General features: G+C 38.3%; 2 protein-coding genes and 1 non-coding gene across 7 annotated transcripts; 1 reads left to right on the top strand and 2 right to left on the bottom strand.

Annotated features, from left to right (window-relative positions):
* Nucleotides 1–15: 15 nt before the first annotated feature.
* On the top strand, nucleotides 16–4,925 carry LOC725154 (serine protease snake). Of its 3 annotated transcripts, none has more exons than XM_001121032.5 (5): nucleotides 16–521; nucleotides 1,221–1,424; nucleotides 2,450–2,688; nucleotides 2,774–3,069; nucleotides 3,265–4,925. In XM_001121032.5, the coding sequence occupies exons 1-5, from the start codon at nucleotides 440–442 to the stop codon at nucleotides 3,605–3,607; spliced, it is 1,164 nt and encodes a 387-aa protein (XP_001121032.2). In that variant the 5' UTR covers nucleotides 16–439; the 3' UTR covers nucleotides 3,608–4,925. The 3 variants fall into 3 exon arrangements, with proteins under 3 accessions (XP_001121032.2, XP_006571637.2, XP_006571638.2); XM_006571574.3 differs by lacking the exon at nucleotides 16–521 and adding an exon at nucleotides 538–909; XM_006571575.3 differs by lacking the exon at nucleotides 16–521 and adding an exon at nucleotides 540–860.
* On the bottom strand, nucleotides 3,815–22,031 carry LOC412088 (mucin-12). 3 transcript variants are annotated; one of them, XM_006571579.3, is made up of 7 exons: nucleotides 19,951–22,031; nucleotides 11,279–11,334; nucleotides 11,085–11,125; nucleotides 10,696–10,849; nucleotides 10,545–10,592; nucleotides 9,819–9,934; nucleotides 3,815–9,444 (listed from the first exon to the last, which is right to left on the bottom strand). In XM_006571579.3, exons 1-7 carry the CDS (start codon nucleotides 19,959–19,961, stop codon nucleotides 5,014–5,016), a joined length of 4,857 nt encoding a protein of 1,618 aa, XP_006571642.2. In that variant the 5' UTR covers nucleotides 19,962–22,031; the 3' UTR covers nucleotides 3,815–5,013. The 3 variants fall into 3 exon arrangements, with proteins under 3 accessions (XP_006571642.2, XP_016767435.2, XP_395554.4); XM_016911946.2 differs by having other exon boundaries at nucleotides 10,696–10,813; XM_395554.5 differs by lacking the exon at nucleotides 10,545–10,592 and having other exon boundaries at nucleotides 10,717–10,849.
* TRNAF-GAA lies at nucleotides 11,561–11,633 on the bottom strand. The gene has a single exon. It is a non-coding gene; the product is annotated as a tRNA-Phe (tRNA).
* Nucleotides 22,032–22,339: the final 308 nt, after the last annotated feature.

The following is a 22,339-nucleotide window of genomic DNA, read 5'->3' as shown; positions in this document are numbered from 1 at the left end:
TTAAATGAAGATTAATCGTATGGACAATTGTACACAACTTTGTACGTCATTAATGATTTATTGAATTGAGAAAGAAAAAGAAAAAGAAAATTCAAGAATCGTAAAATATTGCACATAAGTTTCATTGTATTGTTCAAATCCGGTTCGCGGCAAAAACGGCGGACACGTAATATATTAATCGCTGTAGTATACTTATCCATTATTTTTTTCGTTTTGATATTCTATTCCTCCTTTTTTTCTCTTCTTTGAGATCGAAATTGACACGCTTCAATATTTCTACGAATCTTTCCTTTCTGCCTGATTCATGGTTATGGACTCGAGTTTGCTTGACCATCAGTTTAGTCTTGAACTGCACGCCACGCGCATTAACAACGTTTATCAATAACGTTTTATCAACAACGTTTTATTTCTATTCGCGTTATTTTTCATTATCAAGGAAATGTGCAACCACATTCTATCGAGCGTAATTTTCGTTTCACTTCTTGTCATTCTATCGTACGCGATCGACGACGAACTTTACGGTAAATAAATTTTCTACGACGAGTATGAATAAATGTGAATGTGCATATATCATTTGTATGATTATCTTCGTGCCAAACGATATGTAATCAAAAAAATCAAAATTTGTAAATCATCTTGTTTAAGAAGACATTTCGTCATGAATACCGATAGACGGTTTTTATCCAGTTTTTTCTGGATAAAAAATATCTGTTCTCTTTCATGGACTTTGTTTTAAGTTACTTTTATCCACTTGAATTCTCTAAAAAAAAAAAGAAAGAAAAAACGAAATCTGGATCTCTTCTCTCTCGTGAATTTTGTTGACTGGAATTATGATGGACTGTTTGTTCTTCGTCACAAAGGCACGTGTATCATTACAACGAATACAACGAACTGGTCCTCGTGAATTCGGTATTCCATGATGCAAACAAAATATTTAGATATACCTACTACGTAGATGTTTCGTGTGTTTTTTTGTGACGTTATAGTTGCATCATTGTGCATCATAAATTCAAAAATTCTTTTTTCGACAAATTATAACAAATTATATTACGAATCATGTTCGATATTGTGTAATATTGTTGTTACGTTAAAAAAAGGATAAATATAAATTTAAAATATCCTATATCTCAGTGTATACTCACATCTTAGATTAATGTGATAATGTCACGAAAGAATAAAACGAATATTATATATTTCTTGTTTCTCTTCGTTTCTATTAGAAGGGAGTCAATGTACGTTGGAAGATGGTAAGACAGGCATCTGCAAGAAATTAACGGATTGTCCAATGAGAATACGAGAAGTGCAACGAGGCATAAGGGATTCAACTTCAACAGGAAGATGCGGATTCTCTGATTTTACCGAGATCGTTTGTTGTCCTACAGTGAATTTCGAAAGAATGGTGTTGCCTCGTCCGGCTGATATTGGTATGAGCGTTTATTACTCAAAAAAATATCGAATGAGTCATAGGCAATCTAATCAATTCATTAAGATAAAAGTAGATTGAGTCATTATAGGTTATTAAAATTTCAAAAAAATAAAATAAAGTTGATCAGTTTGACTTCTGAATGATTATATGAATGAATATATAATTTAGATTGAAACTTTAATAGTAAAATATTAATTCGAATATTATATTGCGAATCACTAATAAATTTTTATCAAATCTATTTTTTATAATTATTCTTCGGATGTATCGATATTTTACTATCAAAGATCGATAGAGGAAGTTTATATTTTGGCGCTATTTTTAGAAGATATTCTAGAAATGCTTATAACGTGAAAGTTTAGTAATTTATGACATAATTGCTATCATACGATATATAAATTCACGCTTATATCGTGTATTCGTATATGTGAAAAATGTATGTACACGTAAACAAATCTATAGATAATAATTAATGTTTGGGAATATCAAAGTATCAGAATTAGTTTTATTAATTTTCAGAAATAATTTGTTACTATAATTATTTTATAAAATAATATCGTAATTTTTAAACGTTTATTTTTAAAAAGAAAGAACGAGAAGAAAATTCAATGAGAATTAATTATCTTAATATCAAATTTCATATATTTTAATCGAATTTGAAATAAAATACAAAAATGCATAAAAGTATGATGAAAAGTATATTCATTGACAAAACATCGTTACCATATAATGCATATAAATCAACTGTTATAAAGTGATTTGCATGCCTCATTTAAAATTTAAATAATCGGTTTTTTTTTAGTTGAAAATTTATAAATAATACGTAAAATAAAATTGTACGTATTATCGAAAAGAATACAGTTTTTTTGAAGAGGTTATTTATTCAGAGAACCAACGTCATTTAATGATTTATTTTAATTCATATTTAGTTCGTGATTTATATTTCTATAGATCTAAGTAATCATTACACATAATTTTTAACTAAATCGTTCATTCCACTTATTACAATAACACGATTTTCAGCTTGTCAAGAATACGGCAATAATGTAACAACAAAAGAGGAACAAAATTTGTCTTTTCACATATTTAATGGAAAATTGGCTATGTCCAGTGAATTTCCATACGTAGTGGCTTTGGGATATCAAAACGACAACATTTCCGAACCTATCAAATATAATTGTGGAGGTAGTTTGATATCTTCTCAGTATGTATTGACCGCGGCGCACTGTGTCAGTAATATAAATGAGAAAGTACCGATCGAAGTGAGTATTATTGAAAGATTTGAAACTAAAAACCAAATCAAATTAGGAATGAACTGTTCTATTAAACTTTTACGCGTTGTTTCAGGTACGATTAGGAAACGAAGATATACGAAGTATCGAATCGAACGTGCAACGAATTCCGATAAGCGATATAATATGTCATCCGAAGTATAAACGCAGTACGCAATACAACGACGTCGCTATTTTGAGGCTGAAAACGAAGATACAGGTTTCGAAAACGACTAAGCCTATTTGTCTTCAAACCAAGTCCTTAAGATCGTTGAAGATAACACCGAGGACATCTTTAATAGTGATTGGATGGGGCGCTACGAGTTTCGATGCCGAGAATTCTGTCAAATTGAGAAAGACGCCTAGTCTCAGGTGAAGCAAAATGATCTTTAATAATTTCCAATCAAAATTCTTAATTAAATATTAAATTAAGAAAATTTGAGATAGACGTGTCTTTTAAATATTTTTTCATTATTGTCTTTTCAAACATTATTGTCTTTTCAAATTTAAATTATTAAAATTATAATGAAACTTTTCTATTTATAATATTTGTTTCAAATATCACAGCATTGTGAGTAGAGAAGAATGCGAAAAACACTACATGGGGCATCCGAGATTACCCAATGGCATCGACGACAATTTCATTTGTGCTATAGACAATAATTCCAGTCGAAGGGCGGACGCTTGTCAAGGAGACAGTGGGGGCCCATTGTTAATGATGAGCGAAAGAGGTGATAGCGTAATTGGAATCACAGCTTTCGGCAATACTTGCGGTTCACCCGCCCCGGGTGTTTACACCGCGATTTATTCGTATTTAGATTGGATCGAGGAACACGTTTGGACGAATAAAAATGTGGAGAAAAAAAATATCGTGAAGACAGGATTTTTCAACATTACGATCACGTTCTAGTGAAACACACTTTACACATGTGTTTGCCAATACGTATCTCAGGTAATGATCTCCAGGTAATGGAATTCGATTATATCATGGAGATTATTTTGTATTGCGGGTTTTGATCATACACGACGTCGCAGATGATTAATGAACTGTCATCGATAAAAGGAAAAGAAAAAAAGACGAGAAAAGGGGATAAACATTAACAAAACCCTCTTTTATTTATTCACATTCTGTACAAATATTTTACATAATGTCTGATAATATCTATTTTGTCAACTCGAGTTATATCGACCGGTAATGTGTGATAAGCATCGATTTGAATACTCATTAAAAACATTAAGTACAATTAAAAAAAATAATAGATCTTGAAACAAAGACATAGACATCGTTGTTCAATGTTATTATCGAATCGATCATGTTATTTTATTTTAGAAAACGGATAAAACGGAAGAAAAACTGAAATAAAAAAAAAGAAAAAAGATTTTACAAATTTATTTAAATTTATTTACGTTTAACAAGGGCCTCGTATCTTCGAACTTGTTACTTTTTAAGATAAGATGCAAAAAAAAACATACCAGCACCAAGATTTAAAGCGATTCCAAGTAATCTACGATATAAGGTTCCACGTTTTCCTCATAACGATTAAAATTTTGTAAACCGCAAAAACCACAACATCAACGCATATAAATATAAGATATGGATAAAGTCTCGCGTGGAGGGTAAGTTGTCGGATTTATCATAGAACATCGAAATCCTTATTTATTCAACAAAGGGTGTACAACGATTATGATACAAGTGTACGCGATATGCGATGTAATACTGTTAACGATCAGGTGCAATTACTAGATATATAATTAATTTACAATCTAACGAACGAGTTCCAAAGAATTTCATTATTCCCACGTCCGTGACGCACGATTCAAGCGAAATTAATCGGGAGTCGTTTCGTCGTTCATCAACTAACTTCTTATCTTTTTATTATTTGAAAAGATTCCGTGCGTATATAAAATTTAAAGAAGAGATATTTCCATCGTATAATAATTAAACACGTATTGTATTCCCATCACCCGTAAAAATCTTCCAATTTCGTATCGTAATTGAAATTTAACTTTCTCTCATCGAGCCGGAAAAAATTGATGGATCTAAGATGATCCAAGATTAAGAAGAGAGAGAGAGAAGATCAATTCGGATTATCTAATGCGTCTATAGTCCGTTCAAAATCGATCAACCGTTCAAAATTATCATCGGGACAAATATATTTTTGAACGATCGATCGATTCCAAACAAACCGATACGATGTGGAACAACGAGAATAATTTAAAAAAAAAAAAGAAAAAAAAAAAAAAGACACGAATTCATCTTCTTCGAAGCCTAGTCCACGCTAAAACGACCCTCGCCACGAATCGTATCCTACAATTTCACCCCCATTTAGTGGCTATAGTGTACAACGATCTAAGAAGTTCGAGCGCCCTGTTGTCGGACACGAAGCTCTCGTCCTCCTGGAGGGAGTTGCTCTCCTCCGACAGTTTCTCCGATCGTCTCCCTATATTGGCCGAATTTTCCGTGGTCGAGCGAAATTTACGGTTCTTCCTACTCCTGAACGTGGTCACAGCCGGCTCGGTAATGGACGGCGGCGCGGTCGAACCGCTCCTCGCGTAATTAACCGGCTTAACGGCGGGCAGATTGAGCTGATTGATCTCCGCCACCACGTTTTTCGACTCCTCGGACGAGAATTCGTTCACGGGCAATCTGAGCAGCGCGTTCAACAGCTCCTCCTTCTCCCGTTGCAGCGTGTTGTTGGCCGGATCGTTGCAATGCCGTATCAAGAGCAGGACGAGTTGTCGAACGGTCTCGTTATTGTCCGCCTGTTTCATCACTCTCATCAACGTATCGGTGCTCGAAGCGTTCAATCTGCCGAACAATTTCTCCGCGATTTCGTTCTCTCGAGTCCCGTTCGACTCGCTCGTGGCGTAAGGAAGCAGGGTCACCAAGCCGCCCTGTTGTTGTCCCGTCAACGATTTCGTCGACGTGATGGAGGACGTTATCGTGGTGGTGATGCTGGATCGCGTGGTGATCAACGGCTTCGGGGTCACGGTGTTCTCCGTGAACGAGGTTGGAAGAAGGGAGAAGGTCGTGGGCGAATCCTTGTCCCTGGACGATCTTTGCATGGAAACCGACGTATCCTCGACGTCCGTGGACGTCGACTCGTCCGAACTGATCGACGTGTAGTCGTCGAAGTAGGGCGTGTTCCCGTATTCAATCAGTCTTTCTCGACTGTCCGTGACGCTGAACTGCGTCCCCGTGGACACCGTCGACTCGAGATCCGACTCCAAATCGTAGTTGATCCTTTGAGGATCGACGAACACGGACGTCTCCCACAGACGGGTGACGGCCGGTGACGAAGTCCAATGATCGTTGTCCAACCCTTTGGATTCCTCCTTCTTCCGACTCGTCGATTCGTTAGAATCGTTCGAATAAAACGTCGTAGTCTCGTAGACGCTGGACACGGTTGTTGTCGCGGGGAGTTCGGTTGGAAGGGTTGTCGTGGGCGTCGCTCTCTCGGTTGTCGTCTCGATGTCCACGCGATTGTAAGGATTCCTGAATTTCGTGTAAGTGTTTCGCGACGTCGGCAGGGAAATCGCAACTTTTGCCTCGATCAACGACGATTTTTCTTTTCGAGGGATTTTCGAGGGTTGCTCGGTCGACGTCTCGTAATTCGAGGCGAGGGTCGTCGCGCGCACTTTGTGCGTGGATGCGCTGGGATAATTCGGTGACGCGGCGATCTTCTCGCTCCCCTTTCGAATCGACCCTTGAGAACGGGCGTCGAACAACGGTGGGCTCAGCTGTTGCTCCGGCTTTTTGCTCGTCGATTTCTTGTTCCAGTTGTAGGTAACCATGTGCACGAACATGGATGGCGGTAGAGGCGTCGGCGAGACGACGTAATTGTCGCTTACAGGAGTGGTGAGGAACGATATCTTATCCGTGTACGACTCGGTCGTCGTGGCGCTGTTATTTTGGAAACCCCCGACTCGATTTTGACTCTCGTCGAAAGAAGGGAGTCCCTCCGTCGACTCGACGCTTCCTTTGTCTATCTCGTTGTTCCGATTGTGAAATCCGCTCGGCGTGGTGTTCGCCTCTTCCGTAAACTCCTGTAAACTCTCTGTCGGTGGCACGGAACTCTCGAAATAGTTACCAGACACGGGAGGATTCAACGATACCAAGCTCGTGCTGTATTCGAAGAAATCTTGGGCAGATGTTCTCGACGTGGTGTAATATGTATTTGGCAACGTGCTCAAGGTCTCGTAAATATTTTCTCGCTCCGCTGTGGTGCTGGGCAATTCGAAGGTGGTCGTAGTGGGATAAGTGGTGGTGGTCAATTTCTGCCTGATATCGTTACTGTCGTCCGAGAAGTCTAAAACCTCGTCCTTTTCCCTGCCCAGAGACGAACCCTCGTCGTCTTCGTTCGTCTCCTCCTCCTGGCCGGGATAAGGAGTGGTGGTTGTAGCCCATAGATCGGTCGTTTCCAGCGTAGTTCGAGATGGCTCGGTCGGCCTGATCTCGGTCAACACCTTCTTGAACGTGTCCGGATCCAGCAGATACGCGGACAGAGCGTGGGTGAACACCTGTGCCAATTCCCGAAGTCTGGTCCCGTTCGACTTTCGAAGATCGTCCAACGACCCTCCGCTTTGTTGAAGCTCCAGATCGTCGTCCTCCTCCTCGTAACTGTTATTATCCAAATCCGTGCTCGTCGATCCGTTGCCGATCTCCGCACCCTCGTTCAATCGGAACAATTCCGTGTACGAATCGATGGTGTGTCGGGTGAGAAGGCTGGTCGGCACTCGCACCGTCCCATTTCCGCTCTTTCCCGAAAGCAAGATCGATCTCTGCGCATCATCGACGGATCCTACGTTCAACGTCGAGTCCGTGGTCTCGTTCGAATTGAAGTTCTCGGTGGCCGTGGAAAAATAGAGCGCCAGGGAGTGCAGGGTGGACGGATCGGGGGGAACGGAAACATTGGTCGCTCTCTCTTTGAACGCGTCCGACAGAGCGGGCACGCTGTGCTCCAGATTCTTCAGGGAATTGAGCATGCTTAACACGTGCTCCCTCTCGGACGATTCCTTCGTCTTGCCTTTATCCGACGCAGGATGTTTCGATCTCGGCGTGGAAGTTTTCGACGTTGCGCGAACCGTGGTGTAAGCGGGCACCGTGGGGGTGTAGAGGGTGCTGGGTCTGGAGGTGGTGGTGCTGGTTGCCGAGGTGTACGCGTAATTCTTGGTAAACGGGACGTAGGGACCCAGAGTGGACATCACTTTGCCCTGTTTGTACGTGAAGCTCGTATCGTAAGGGCTCAGATCTTTCTGCGTATTTTCTTGATAAATCGACGTCGTCCTGAACGGTTTCTCGGTGGTGGTGATGAAATTTTGTCGATAACCTGGCGAAACCGTGGAAGGGTTCTTCCCGCTCGGTTTCGTATCGCCGTTTAATCCATTCGATCGACTATCAATCGGCCTCTCCGTGCCGCGGACAAAATTATTGCTACGAAAAGACGCGGTCGACGTGGACGACTGGTACCTTTGTTGGGGAGAGCTCGGTGTCACGGTGTTTTGACGATCCGTGGTCACGTAGGAACGAGTGGTCGGAGGAATCGTTCCTACGTTACCCACTCTATTAGATTCCCTGTTATTGTAGTGATTTTTATCGACGAAGCTGCTTCGAACGTTGCCGCCCACAATCCTCTGGTTACCGCGATAATCGTAGTTGGTAAATCGAAGGGATTCGGTTGATCGGGTTGTATCGAGGCTGGCGAACGAGTTCGTCGAGAGGCTACTCTCCGTCGCGATCTCGTCGTTGTAGGGGGTAGTGGTCCCTGTGGGTGTCGGGTATTGCGTGGTCGTCTCGTAATAGGAGCGCGGGTAATCGTTTCTCCTCGTGGACGCGTCGTTTTCGTTGTCCTGTCCCCGGACGGTCGGCTCGTAATTAGGATTTCTCGTGGTGGAGTCGCCCCGATTAACGTAAAATTGATAGTAATAGTGATGCGTGTTTCCACCGTTCTCGTTGTACCGATTCCCACGATTCCCAACGAAAGCCGCGCTCTCCGCAAATTGCTGCGATTCTTTCGCGGGGCTGTTCGTATTGCTTCCCCTGAACGTGGTCGACTCGGTGTAAGCAGGGGTCACCCTTTGGGAGGCGGCAAACGACGAATTACCTCTGCCGGCCAAACCTTTCAACTTCAATCTCTTCAGACTCCCTTTATCGTCCCGCTGGGCATTCGAGTTTCTATTGGTCACGTAGTAATTTTGAGTCTTTTTCGAGGCAGCGCGATGATCTTGGCTCGTGGTCGAATACCTGTTCACGTTCCCTTCCTCGGTATTCCTCGCGAATTGATCGAATTGTTGCTTCGAGCTGGATTGAAACCCGAACAATTGATCGTTGTCTCTTTGCGCGTTCGACTCCCGGCCGAGATTATTGTCAAAGTGGCGGGAGGATTTGATCCTTTCCCTGTTCGATTGCAGCTGGTTATCTGGGGGGGGCTCCTCGTAAGGTTTGATCCTCCCGTTCTGTTTCCCGTCGTAGCTAAGATTTTGAACGTCGTAGTAATCGTCCCGTTGGTCGCGATCTGTTGGCTGCTCGATCGATTGCTGATAGTCGAATCTCGATTTCGCCCGGCTCGCCTCCCCTCGCCTTCTCTCCTCGTCGAATAACTGCTCGCTGCTCTGCTCGTACAGCTCGGTGGATTTGCTGCAGTCCACCTTGAACCACCAATCGCAAATCAACTGCGATTGCTGAAAGATGGTACCGTTGGGACAGAGGAACGATATCTTCCGGCCATTGTCGCAGATGTGGAATACCTGAACAGAAAGGATTCTTCGTTCACGATTCGTCGTAGCTTATCGTTGTTCTTTTTCTTTCTCTTCAAGTTTTTTTTTTTTTCTTTTCAAAGTAGCGTGATTTCTCATTTGAAAATTCTACGCTTCGAATAAAGGCTCGAAGAAAGGCTTTTTATCGAAGGAAGATATTCTTTTCTTTTCTTTTCTTTTCTTTTCTTTTTTCTAGGTGAAAGTTTGATAATATATCCTAAGAAATTTTAAACACTCTATTCATCGTTTGCCCGATTACGATATTCACGGAACAAACGCGTCGCGATTTCGTAACGTGGAATCCCGCGTTTGATTAAAACAATTACGTTGCGGCAAGATGTATATTTAAGCTATTCGTTACTCACTTGACAATTTGTCTCCAAGTCCGCGTAGTAACCACCTTTCAAGCCGCGACAGCTGAACGAAGTGGCTGGGATTGTCGTGAATGCTGGAAAGTCTACTCCGGGCTGTCCTGTCACGCCTAAATTAAAAGAGCAAGATCTCATTGTGGCTTGATCGTCACGTTTTTTTCTCTTTTTTTTTTTTCGAAAAAAAAATTCGCTGACGTTTAATCTCTCAGCAAGAAATATGGGAACATTTTTTTTTTTCACATTCATTCATTTGTCGGCTCTCGTGCAAGCTAAATATATATTTTTCATGCAAACCGAGGCGAATTGTAAAAATAATATTCATTTCGTTGAAAAAAAAATTATTATTATTAAATTCGGAAAAAATATATAAAGATTGATTTGAAATATATAATATTCTCGTTCGAGTTAAAATAATAATAATAACAATAATAATTATTATTATTATACAAATACATAGAAAACGATAATAATAATAAAATCGAGTTTAAATTCAAATCGATATCAATGTTCGACGACGCGATCTCGTTTCATTTTCTATCGAGCGATATTAATTTCCTGATTTCCATGTTATTACGTTGTCACGTTGATCGGTTTAAAAATAAGAAAAATAACTAGCTAACTAACTAACTAACTGAACGCATGCGTTTTATTCTAGTTGGATGAGAGGAAGCTGGAAGAGAAAGCGGCTGTTGTGTACTTATGCAGTATTATTAATAATACCCGCTCCTTTGAGCCATTCCTTGAGAAGATCCACATTTCCGAAGAAGACTGGGAAAGAAAGGCGAAGAAAGTACTTTAGAGATGGAACGAGAAGAGAGTAGTGTAAATTGCGGTACATTTAGGAGTTAGTATAAGATTATTGGTTAGGAACCTTGATAAATTTGGTACTCGCCATTCTTCTCAGGTGCCAGTCTTTTCACTATTTTTCTCAACGATCCTTCGTTCTCTAACGATGCTTCTAGGCTGGATAAATCCGACTCTGACGGGAACTTGGACAAATTTACCTTCTCGTTACTATTTTCTGACTAAAAGTTTAAATTTAACTCGTAGTAAAAAAAGGGTAATATATTAGTTGAAATACTGATTTTTTTTTTTTTTTAATAATAACAGTTTTTCAAAGGAGAAATGAAAAAATTGGAATTTTGTCTTGTATATTAATGTAATTGTGATAATATAAATAAAAGAGAGGTAAACATAAATAGTTAAATATAGTAAGTATACATAATTACATGGTAAATATGTATGAAAAATCATAATCACCTCTGTTTCGCAATTGCTGACCATAAAAGTGATCATTGAACCTGTAAAACCGAGTAACGTATTAAAAAATCGATGAGATTTATGTTTCTAAAATGATATTTTTCATTTTATTGTTTAATATTCAAGCAACACTAACGTAATGTTTATTCTATGGATCAAATATAATCTGAAAAAGAAAAAAAATCTCTACTTACATAAAAATATGATTATTTCAAGGCATGCCATTCTGGATAAATTTTTGTGCACGATTCTGAAACAAAATATAAAAAAAAAAACTTGACATTTTTACATTTCTTTTATATCTTCGTAATACAAATCTAATATCTTATAATGTTTGAATAATTATTATCTCATTTTATAATATAGATAAAAGTTACATGAAAAATATTGATTAATAAGCATTAAAATATTAAGCAACAATCGTGCAAACGAATGAAAATGTAAAACACGAGTTTTCCAATGAAAAAAAAGTCATCTGCCGAAACCCGGGATCGAACCAGGGACATTTAGATCTTCAGTCTAACGCTCTCCCAACTGAGCTATTTCGGCTTCCGAAGGAACGCTTCTCACTATTAAATAACAAGCATTCGTTCGTTCATTTCGATCAATAAAGCAAAGTATTTATAAAAGTTATTCTTAAACTTTTAAATTGATTATTTAAATTGAATAAATATTATAAATTGAATCTTTTATATCCAATCAAAAAATAATTTTAATAAGAAACATTCGCGCATAAAACAAAACTTTAACGAAGAGATGACATTTAATCGTTTATACCTCGTAACGTAAGCATCCCATGAACTATTAATAAATAAAATACCAAGAACTTTGCTCAATCACGATAATAATCTCTTAAGATTTATGCGGTAACATATTTTATAACTACTCATCCTCGTGATAATAAAAAATTTATATCTTTGTCAAATCTTCAACATAGTGGTAATGGAAATTAAATTATAAAATTATACTTGAATAAAATAGATACTTGATTACAAATGTATTCAAAATTATAATAATATAATTATATATTTACATAACTGCATAATATAAATCGTAATGTATTAATAATTCATATTTTATATCAATCGTATTGAATTTATAATCGTATGTAAATAGTTTATCGAATCACTCGAAACAAATATCGCTTGAACTTGCGATCGATAATCCCTCTACTACTATGTATTCATCATTTCTCCAACTCTAATAAGTAAATTATCTCTTCGAATCTCTCGACTCATATCTCGGAAAAAATTGAACAATTTCTCTTCGCGTGAAAAAAAGAGAGAAGCGAACGAATAAAAAAGAAGAGGGGAAATAAAATTCATCGCGATTCCTCCTTCGTGATTCGCAATCGTTCGCGTTCATCGTGCATACGCGTCAATCAGTGATAAACGGCCGACTCGAGTCTCACCGAGGAGAAAGACGTGCCTCGATCGCGATAATAAAACGACTCGGACTCGAGAAACGTTGCCCCACGATTACCCGTGAAATCGATTATCCTAATCAAATCCCTGGCCGTGGTAATGGGGTTCCCATTATACCCTGGTGATCCGTGATGAGTATAAACGATCGGCCACCGAGTGTCCGTGGCTCGGTGACATTCAACAATCGACAACACGAAAGCGAGTCAACCTCGTTGTCGGAAGAAACAAATAGCCGTATCGTGTTCGTCTCGTTCCCTATCCTTCCCTTTCTTCTTCTTCTTCTTTTTTTTCTTTCTTTCTTTCTTTCTTTGTCGTCGTCTCGACGCGTGACGCAACACCCGAAGACGAGTAGAGAATATCTTGTTCATTCTCACGGTTCACCGATTCACCGGACTTTCAAAATGATTACGGTAGTCATTAACTTGCCTGTTGGCATTTGATGCGACGCGCAATTTATGGCTAATCCTTTGGGCAAACCGCGATGAGTATTATAATGACGTACTTTCACTCTCTCTCTCTCTTTCTCTCTCTCAAAAGTCTGCGACCGATAGGAACCTCTCGTTGTCATTTTGCTCCGTCCATACTCGATCCTCCCGGATTATTGTCTTATTTCCGTTGATTGATATCGATCGATCAGCAAGGGGTACACGATCACGGTTACGATTTGTCGAGCGACGATCACGATTTTTTTTAATGCAACTTGGGTTTCTTCCCGACGACGATACCTGTGCGAGAATTGGAGAGACTTTTTTCTTTCCTTTTCTTTTTTTCGATCCGTTCGCACGACGTATACATATGTATGCGTCTACTAACAAGCTTCCAAGGGTTGCAGTTTCGATTTCAATTAGTGTCATTCTTTCACCTCGTGTTAATTTTTCTCTTCCTTTTTCGTCGTAAGCTACCACGTAAACGGATTTACAAAATAATTTGTTTCGCGAGATTGTAACTTTAATAATCATTTATTGGATTCTTTGAAAAAATTCTATTTTGATAAAGATGTATCCCTCGTAATTCCTTTCATAATTATCGTAATCTTGAAAAATTGGATTCTTAATAAGGGATACTATCTCGCGTTTCCAGCGATCGGTCCCAAAGGCATCGCTGGCTGGAGAAGGGAAGCTTGCGGACACAGGGCCCGGGCGGATAGCGCGATGTTGAAACAATAGCCGGCAGATAGCGAAATAAAACTTGGCGTCTTAACGAGCGCGTACTCGCATACGTACCGCCTTCCTCTTTTGTAATGCTAATTCAAAGGAGGCAATTATTTCAGGAGTAACCGGTAACCTTCTAGTTTCTCGAACGACACCGGCCGTTCGGTGCTGTATATCGTCCTTAGTAAGAGGATACGCGCGAAAGTCACCCAGATTCCACGAAAATTACCACGAAGAATCAATGGAAATCCTCGTTTTCGATTTCTATTACTATCTAACGCGTATTCTTCGTTTCTTCTTTCAATTCTTTCGTTGTTTTTTTTTTGATTGAAATTTGAACGGATATTTTAGGAAGAGAGAAAAAAAGAAAACTCTTTCTCCCGATTAATTAAAAGGAAGGTGGGTTAAATGTAGATGGCGTATCGATAATATTATCACGGTGTTATTATCGGATTTGTAATTTGTGATTGAACAATGGGGAGCAACGGTTCCTTTCATTGGGTCACACGTTCCTTTCCGGTTATTTTGTTCACCTTTGCACGCTCGAAATCTAACGAGGCGATACGGGAGAGCATCGCGTTAAGGTAACAATCGAATGAACGAATCGAGTCGCCAGATATTATCGCAAACACGGGCTGCGTGTTGCGTGAAAACAGATTACTTTTCTTAACGAAGTTGAATCGAGAAAGTCGAGAGATAGATCGTGAGCTGGTCAAAAGAGACGAGAATACTTCATTGAACGAATATTCCTTTTTTTATGTATATTCGTAAATTTGTACAAGAAACAATTATACATACAAGTCAATGCAAGTAGAAAATTAATGGGAATTGTGAAATTGTGAAAAAAAAACTGAATGAAAATATCGATCTTTTCATTTTCTATATTTATCTTATTAAATATTATACTTGTTTCTTAAAGTTTTTAATTTGTATCTAATTTTATTAATTTTGCATTATAAAAAATGTTGTACGAGTAATCATCTTGATTAATTGATTATACATCATCGTCTTATCGAGGAAATTATTCAAAGTGTTGTCAAGAAACTGATATGAATCGTTAACCAATTATAAATTGTTTTGCTTAATTATAGATCGAGATGATTTTTTTTCAAATTGTTATTAAAATTGGAAGAATTTTGGAGAAGAATATTTCCTTCTAGTAAGTAAGGTTAAGAGTAAAAATAGATTTATGTCTTTTGCGTTCATTGTTTAGATTATTTGTAAAATTGAAACAGGCAATGAGATCTTTCTCCTCTCTGTCATTCGTTCAGCTTCGTTGAGGCGAATAATGGCGAAGATAATTGCATGAATCAGCCGTAACATTTTTCGAAGCATTTTGTTATAGTGTAAAAGAAGAAATTTTCCTTTCCATTTAGGATTCCGGAAGATAAAAGTAACCATTAATTTTGTTTCTCTCTTGTATTTCTTCTTTGTGTCGATATAGCCGTTAATTTAAAGAAGAAAAAAAAAAAAAAGGAAATCTGCATTTCTTCTTATGAAACAAATTGGAATTTTTTTTTTTTTTTTTTTCTTTTACAAAGATGAAGCGATTACATCTCATTGTCTTCTATTTATTATTAAAAGAATTTGATATCTTCTTCTTACCGACCTTATCAAGGAAAACGTCGTGTTTTTTTGAAGTTTTTTTTCCCATGTGTGCGCGTACCATACCTTACGTAAAGCATTGTATTCATTATGGGAGAGTTCTTGTAACCGGTTGTTTCTTTCGTGACTGAGTTTTGGTGTTATAATCCTTTCATACCAAGCTATTTGTTTTCGTGCCTTCTCTCATCCTTCTCCTCCTCCTCCTCCTCCTCTTTCATCCCGATAACGCGAGAAGATATTTCGACTATCGCTCGAGATTTTGCGAAGTGTAAATAAAAAAATATTTGCAGAAGATGTAAAGATGTAGGAGGAAACAGAGAGATGAAGCAATCGACCGAAATTATCCACCTTTTGTTTCCTTCGCTCCACTTTCTCGAAATTAATGTTTCACACTACGTCAATCCTCGTCTAATTCTGTGACAAATTTCCCACCAATTATAGTTCGTTGACTTATCTATCTTATATATATATATATACGAAATCGAACAAGATTCTCAAAAATATCCATAATCCACCTTTTCCTTAATTATCTTTTATTCAAATCCATTTGCCAAAAAATAATCATCTTGAAAAAATATTTGCGTTTGCATATAACAAATCAACGATATCGATATTGCTCGAACGAAGCAGAGGAAAGAAGAAAAAAAAATGAAAAATCTCCTCTTCTCGATACGTGCATTATGAGAACGCGGGGACCCGTGTTTTCGGTTCAGGAAATACCTGAACGCTCGAGATCGTTATGGAGCGGCATCTTATGAAACATCCTGTTCACGAATATACGTATGTCCGACACGTACGTACGTACGAGGAGAGACTTTCGGTCGTATCTCTCTCTCTCTCTCTCTCTTTCTCGAGAGAGAGAAGCGGAAGTGGTACCATACGTCTCTTACCGTCGCAGCAACACCGGTTTATCGGTTGACCCTCGAGCCACCACGAGCTTCAATCCACCGGCCGCGTTTAGAGAGATCCGAGGCGAGGAGGAAAGGTCATTTCGGGCCAGTCACCGACGCCTTCCTTTGCCGGCTAGGAAGATCGTCAGATAGATCTTAAGAACGAATCTGATTAGCCGTGGGGGTCCCCCCCGTGGCAAGAGATGTTAGAAAGCGGCGGCGACCACGGCAAACGATATTGAGTCACGTCGGCCTCTGCGAATCTTCCGTGGGGGAAGATTCGACACGATCTCCCCTCGGAACAGTGCGTTTTCGTCGCAATCCGATGATACGATGACGATTTAAGCAAGAAATCGTGTCGTTGCAACTCGTCAACCCTGGAATTTTATTCCGGGCTTGCCGTGTAATTTTCCACGAGATTGTCGCACGAAAAGACCAGGCGAATGTCGAAATAATAAATGCGCCATGATTATCTATAGAAACGGAGAAACGTTTCTTATTTCGTCGATAATGATAAATACTTGAGAGAGGGAGAGAGAGAGAGAGAGAGAGAAATAGCTTTGAAAGAGATATCTCTCCATTTGGTTTTACAGATTGCTCCTTCAGATGGGTGTTTAGCGTTGCAATCGTCGCAAGATTTCGTAGATTTACATTTTCGTAAGTTAATGATACGTCTGCTAGATGAAAAGAAATAATATTGAATTTACAATAGTGGAAATTTTGTTAGAAATAAATCTTCGAATAGATTTAAAATTCAGATAGTTATAATAATAAGGTGTTAAATTTTATGCAATTAATAGCAGGAAAAGTAACGGTGATTCTTATTAGAAATGGAGACTTCACTTTAATCTCTTAAATAATCTCTTAAATATATAAACATAATTTTTCTCCGTTTAATATTTATATCTTATTATTATACTTTTCTTAATAAATTCATTCCGAGAGAAGAGCTTAATCAAGTTTGAATAATTGCTGCACGAATAATGATAATATATATCTAATTTCAAATATGATAGTTCAACATGAAAGACAAGGTAGCGTTAATGCACTTGATTGCTCGAGTGCATTGCGCATCAGCAGCGAAGACGGAAGCGCAACGAACGAACGACTCGTACGATTTATCGAGGAGACGTTGATCCGGAAGACGAGCCCACTTTCGCCAGTAGTGGAACAGTAGTGTGCTGGTCTATCTACGACCTCGCAGGACAACAAACTCCGCTTCACACATATGCGATTGCGATTGTTTTCACGACTTCTCTTCTGAAAGAAGAGAATTGTCCTCCGTTCTCTCGCGTGCGATACGAGCACCCCTCCTCTGGTGGAGGAAGGGTTGTAGAGGAACTGTGACACAAGTGAAATTATAGCGAGCACACGCCTGATATATGTATACTACACTTTCCGTTGATTCTATCGCGCTTGCTACAGCGATTATCCATTACGGACGTAATCACGAAATAATGAGGATGATTTTCTAGGATACTTATGAAATATTATATCCAGTGAAAAAGAAACTGTCGAGGGATTGGAAAGAAACGAAATTAGTCGATTTACTTTCTTCTTTTCTCGATTAATTATCGGACGAATTTTTTCGATCTCTAAAGAAATAAAATTATTCGTTACAAGAAACGTAATTTATTAAATATGTTTACAAGATGAAAGATGGATAAACAATTTCCGTATCGATTAAAAATTTTTATTTCATGCATGAAATTTATTTCACATAACATAAGATACATTGTTCTCCCTCAACGAACCTGCTACTTTCTACGTAATACACGTAACAATTCAATTAATTTCTCAGGAACGTTAAAACGTTACGTCTTCGAATGCTAATTCATCACTATCTACGTTGAGCATAGTAATGCATCTTATGTTATTAATCCGTAATCACGCGGCTTTCTCCGCGAGAAGGACTACTGTGTGTATAATAATGTAACAAGGGGAGAGAGAAAAGAAGAGAAAAGAGATGGATTTAGATTTTTTTTTTTTTTTTTTTTACGCGTGGAAACCGGAACTCGGAAGCGTGTATTTCGTGAATTTATAGGTTGTGACGTGCGTGAGGACGTTACGGAGGAGATACAAGTCTGTGCAAGTGTGCACCATCGTGAGATACAACGCAATGTCGACCATGGGAACCTTTTTTTTTTTTTCTTTATGTTTAATTAATCACAGTCATAATTATATTGTTCGACGGAGTCATATTGTTTTAGTATTTATAAGCCGATGTTTACATCACGCTAGTAGTGTCACGAAAAATGGGTCAGTACTGAAAAAAAAGAAACGTTAAATTTTTTAAATTTCGTATCGACGAAAAATATCATTCATTTTTTACTTGGCAGATGTAAACTTACCTGTCGCAAGGGGGAAAAAAAAGAAAAGAAATAAAGATCAAAATAATTGAAAATACCATTGTAAAAATAACAAAAAATATTCGGACGGATTATTTTAACGAAACAACGACTCTGATAAATTGTGCCCAATTTAATAAATTAACTCTGAGCATTTTAGAAATTTTCGTGCAAATAATTTTATTATAATTAATCGAGACTGTAACAGACGCGTATCGATATTGCCCTAATTATGGATCGAAAGCCATAATACCTTGCCCATTCTAGGCACTGATAAACTTCCTATCTTCCGGTCTTTCTGCACAGAACAACAAAGTTTTCATTCCCGCTATAGGATATCAATGAAAGCGGGAAACAAAGGAGAAGTCTCGTTGAAACGGATTAACGACAATAGAGGAATAGGACAGGCGAGGGAGACGATTTAAAAAATTCTTCCTTTTAATCCGTTAATCTTTTTTTTATACTATCAATATCGTATATTTTTTTTTCTTTTTTTTTTTTTTTATAATTTAGCGGTACATTTTTCTTCGAATACGCATCCAACGTTCTTCAATATCAATGATGCGTTCGAATTCCAAAAAAATAAGAGTTTTTGTGCGTTTCACAATCGAGGAACATACCGCACTGTTTTTTTTTTTTTTCCTTTTTTTTCACCGCTATGTATTTTCTTTCTTTCTTTTTTTCAATTTTACGTTCCTTACAATATACAATAACATCTGCAATGATATATATATATACATTGTATTGTATACATATAATATTCGTTATTGCTCTCGCAAAACTAAAGGTTGGACCGGGTTTGGATCTACGAAATGGCTCGATTCAAGGATACTTCGATCGAAGAAAATGTATGTAAGAAACGATCTGTGAAACGGTTCTACTACGAGACGGATAAAATCGGTCACAAAGTACACGACGAACGAGAATAAAAATGAAATTGATAATAGATAAACAGTGAAATTCGATAAAACAATCTTGATATCATCTATACAAATACATCTGCTGTACATACATAAATTATAGAACAATCTATTCGTGTATCAGGTATGGTCAGTAATAGTTTTTTCTACGATTGTACTTATCACTTGTTATCACTTGTCTAAATTATATATCACTTCGTACTTTTCTAAATTTCAGAAGCGTAAAAACATAAACAACACCGTAAAACATTAACGAGCTATCTTATCCTACTTACGCATATTATAATATATACTTAAAAAAAAAAATATATATATATATATATAAAAAGAGGATGACAAAACAGGAAAAAGTATCGCGTATAATTTCATTCATCAACATCGCACGTTTCTTATTATTTATTCGAAGAATTGTGAAAGCACACAATCTTGCACCCTTTGTTTATCATTTACACGCGACGATTTAATACGACAACAAACGGAATCAAACCCCTCTAATTGAATTTATCAAGATTATGCATAAGTACGTACGTGCGTAACATCCAAATATATCTCCCTCTTCCGTGTCACTCTCCTTCGATCACTTTGTTGATATTCCTACCGACGGAAACGGTTCAAGGATACGACAAACGGCACTCATCACCCGTGACGGGACGAAACAAACGTAATACTTTCGCCCTCCTTGGAAATCGTATCACTGCGAACGGTGCGTGAAAACGAGAGGGAAACAGAGAGAGAGAGAGAAAAAAGAAGAGCAACGAGCAACAGTCGCGCGTGCAACAATGGTATAACGCCGGTATAAACGGAGGCAAGTTTTGGATGGCGCGCGGATCAGGACGGCAAGTCGAAGGGTCACGTCGCGAGCGGAACGTAGGACGATACTGAGGGGCCGTCTGCTAGGCATGCAAACCTCATACCGCGCAAGGATCCTCGCGAATCCTCGCTTCTTTGTCCATCGACTGTCGCGGCTCGCTGTCTCTATTCCACTCTTCCCCATTCACGTTTCCAACTGTCGTCCCGTCTCGCTTACGCTCGCCCCGCTCACTTCCTCGCTTTCTCGTTTCCTCGCTTCCTCGTCAGAGTTTTGCGAGCCTCCCTCCGGTGTTCCAACCCCGCCGCCTCTCCTCGCCACGTAACCCCCGTTGCATCTGTATCCGTGCGCGCGTATTAGGTGTATCGGACGAGCGCACGCGCTATACGCGCTGCTTACCTTTTACCATCCTCGCCAGGAGAACCACCCGCTCTCACCTTTTTCTCCCTCCCCCTCCGCTTCCTCGCTCCGTCTCCTTCTCTTCGTCTTTTTTTCTAACCCTCCTTGGTCATCTTCCTGTGCGACCCGATCCTATCTTTATAATGCTTTCTCCTTTCGAGACACGTTTTTCTTTCTTACCCTGAATGCAGTTCAAGCAGTGTATATGCGTAAGTGTATATGCAAGTTGTAAGCGTGTTGATCGAACGACGCGTATACGATTGTGTAGTTCTCTCCCTCCCTTTTTTCGATTCAATCTCTTCTTTTCTACTTTTTTTTTCTTTTTCCTCTTCTCTCGATCTTTTTTCCTTCTTCCATCGAGTTCTATGCTCTAAAACGCTCTAAAAGCATCTCGACCTCCTCGTATCACTGAAAAAACTATCACTTTCGTTCCTTTTTAATTACCCTCCGGCACGTCTCTCTCGCGATTTCTCCGTGTGATTTTTAATTACTTCGTTCCGCGAATTTCCATAACTTTTGTCCTGTATTTGTCTCCTTATTAGAATTAAGAAAGTTTCTTCTTCTTTTCTTTTCGTATCGTTGAGTTTGTGTCGAGATCATGTGGAAGTTTGGGATCGAGAATATATTTGGAGAATAACAAGTTGATTCTATCTCTCGTTAAATAGGTTTCTCTCGAAAGAAAATTGTGTTATGATATCAATGATACGAGTCGAGAAAGGAGAAGAGACGAATCGAATTTCTGAGAACGATAAAGATAACACGTATTTTTTCTTTTCACATCCTTTCGAGCAAATAATAAGAACTCGAGCGAGCGAACTCGAAAAAAGATTCCTTTGATATTTCATTTTGTTCGACGGACTTTTTCCTATTTTTTTTTTTTTTTTCTTTTTTTACACAAATCTTTCATCTTGAATAAATCGTCCTAAGATATTCCCAAAGTATGAAGAAACTAGAGAGATTGCGCGTGTTGTACTTGTGAAACGCAGTATAATATTTTTATGGATTCGACTGGAATATTTTCGAAAAAAAGGAAAAGATAAAAAAACTAAACACCAGGCAAATATCTTTTAAAAAACTCGCGTAAAAACAATTCATATGCGCGCGCGCTCTTTGAATATTTTCACACGTTTTATAAAATCACGGTCACATGTAAAATAAATATATATATATATATATATATATATATATATGTATAATGAAAATGAAATATATATCTCTATATAACTTCGATATCTCCTCTTTTCTTTATCTACGCGCGCGTGTATGTGTATGCGTGTGATTAAATGAATGTGAGTAAATAAAAGATTGTATATGTGTACCTGTGTGTATGTATGTACATACTTTGTTTCATACATTTATGAGAACATAATTCCATCCATTTATAATTTATACAAGAGAAAACTGTGTACAAACGAATAATTTTATTCATGTCCTTGTTATAAACTCTGCATTGTGGGAACGAAATTTGTACAGGAATTTCGTAAGATGTACCGTGAACACCGGGTAAAGAATTTTCAAACCCGAAAATTGTTCTTATAATATTTTTTTTTCTTCTCTACGATCACTTAGGAAAATTTCTCAAACGATCCTATACGTAAATACTTAATGGCGTGTTTAATAAAATATGGAGATGAGCCTCTTATCTTAAGTAATATTAAGAACATTTTTTTTTTTTACCTTACTTTTGATTATAAAAAAATTATTACACAC

This window comes from Apis mellifera, linkage group LG1 (assembly GCF_003254395.2).
Source record: "Apis mellifera strain DH4 linkage group LG1, Amel_HAv3.1, whole genome shotgun sequence".
NCBI classification, from domain to species: domain Eukaryota; kingdom Metazoa; phylum Arthropoda; class Insecta; order Hymenoptera; family Apidae; genus Apis; species Apis mellifera.
This window is presented reverse-complemented; position numbering and strand designations above follow the sequence as displayed.

What these genes read in the sequence shown, in the direction of transcription:
- LOC725154 (XM_001121032.5), top strand. Translation starts at nt 440, where the DNA reads ATGTGCAACCACATTCTATCGAGCGTAATTTTCGTTTCACTTCTTGTC. An exon ending in GATCGACGACGAACTTTACG is followed by an intron (nt 522 to 1,220) that starts GTAAATAAATTT and finishes CGTTTCTATTAG; the next exon opens with AAGGGAGTCAATGTACGTTG. An exon ending in GCCTCGTCCGGCTGATATTG is followed by an intron (nt 1,425 to 2,449) that starts GTATGAGCGTTT and finishes CACGATTTTCAG; the next exon opens with CTTGTCAAGAATACGGCAAT.
- LOC412088 (XM_006571579.3), bottom strand. An exon ending in TGAAATAATCATATTTTTAT is followed by an intron (nt 11,126 to 11,278) that starts GTAAGTAGAGAT and finishes TCGGTTTTACAG; the next exon opens with GTTCAATGATCACTTTTATG. An exon ending in ACTTGGAGACAAATTGTCAA is followed by an intron (nt 9,445 to 9,818) that starts GTGAGTAACGAA and finishes CTTTCTGTTCAG; the next exon opens with GTATTCCACATCTGCGACAA.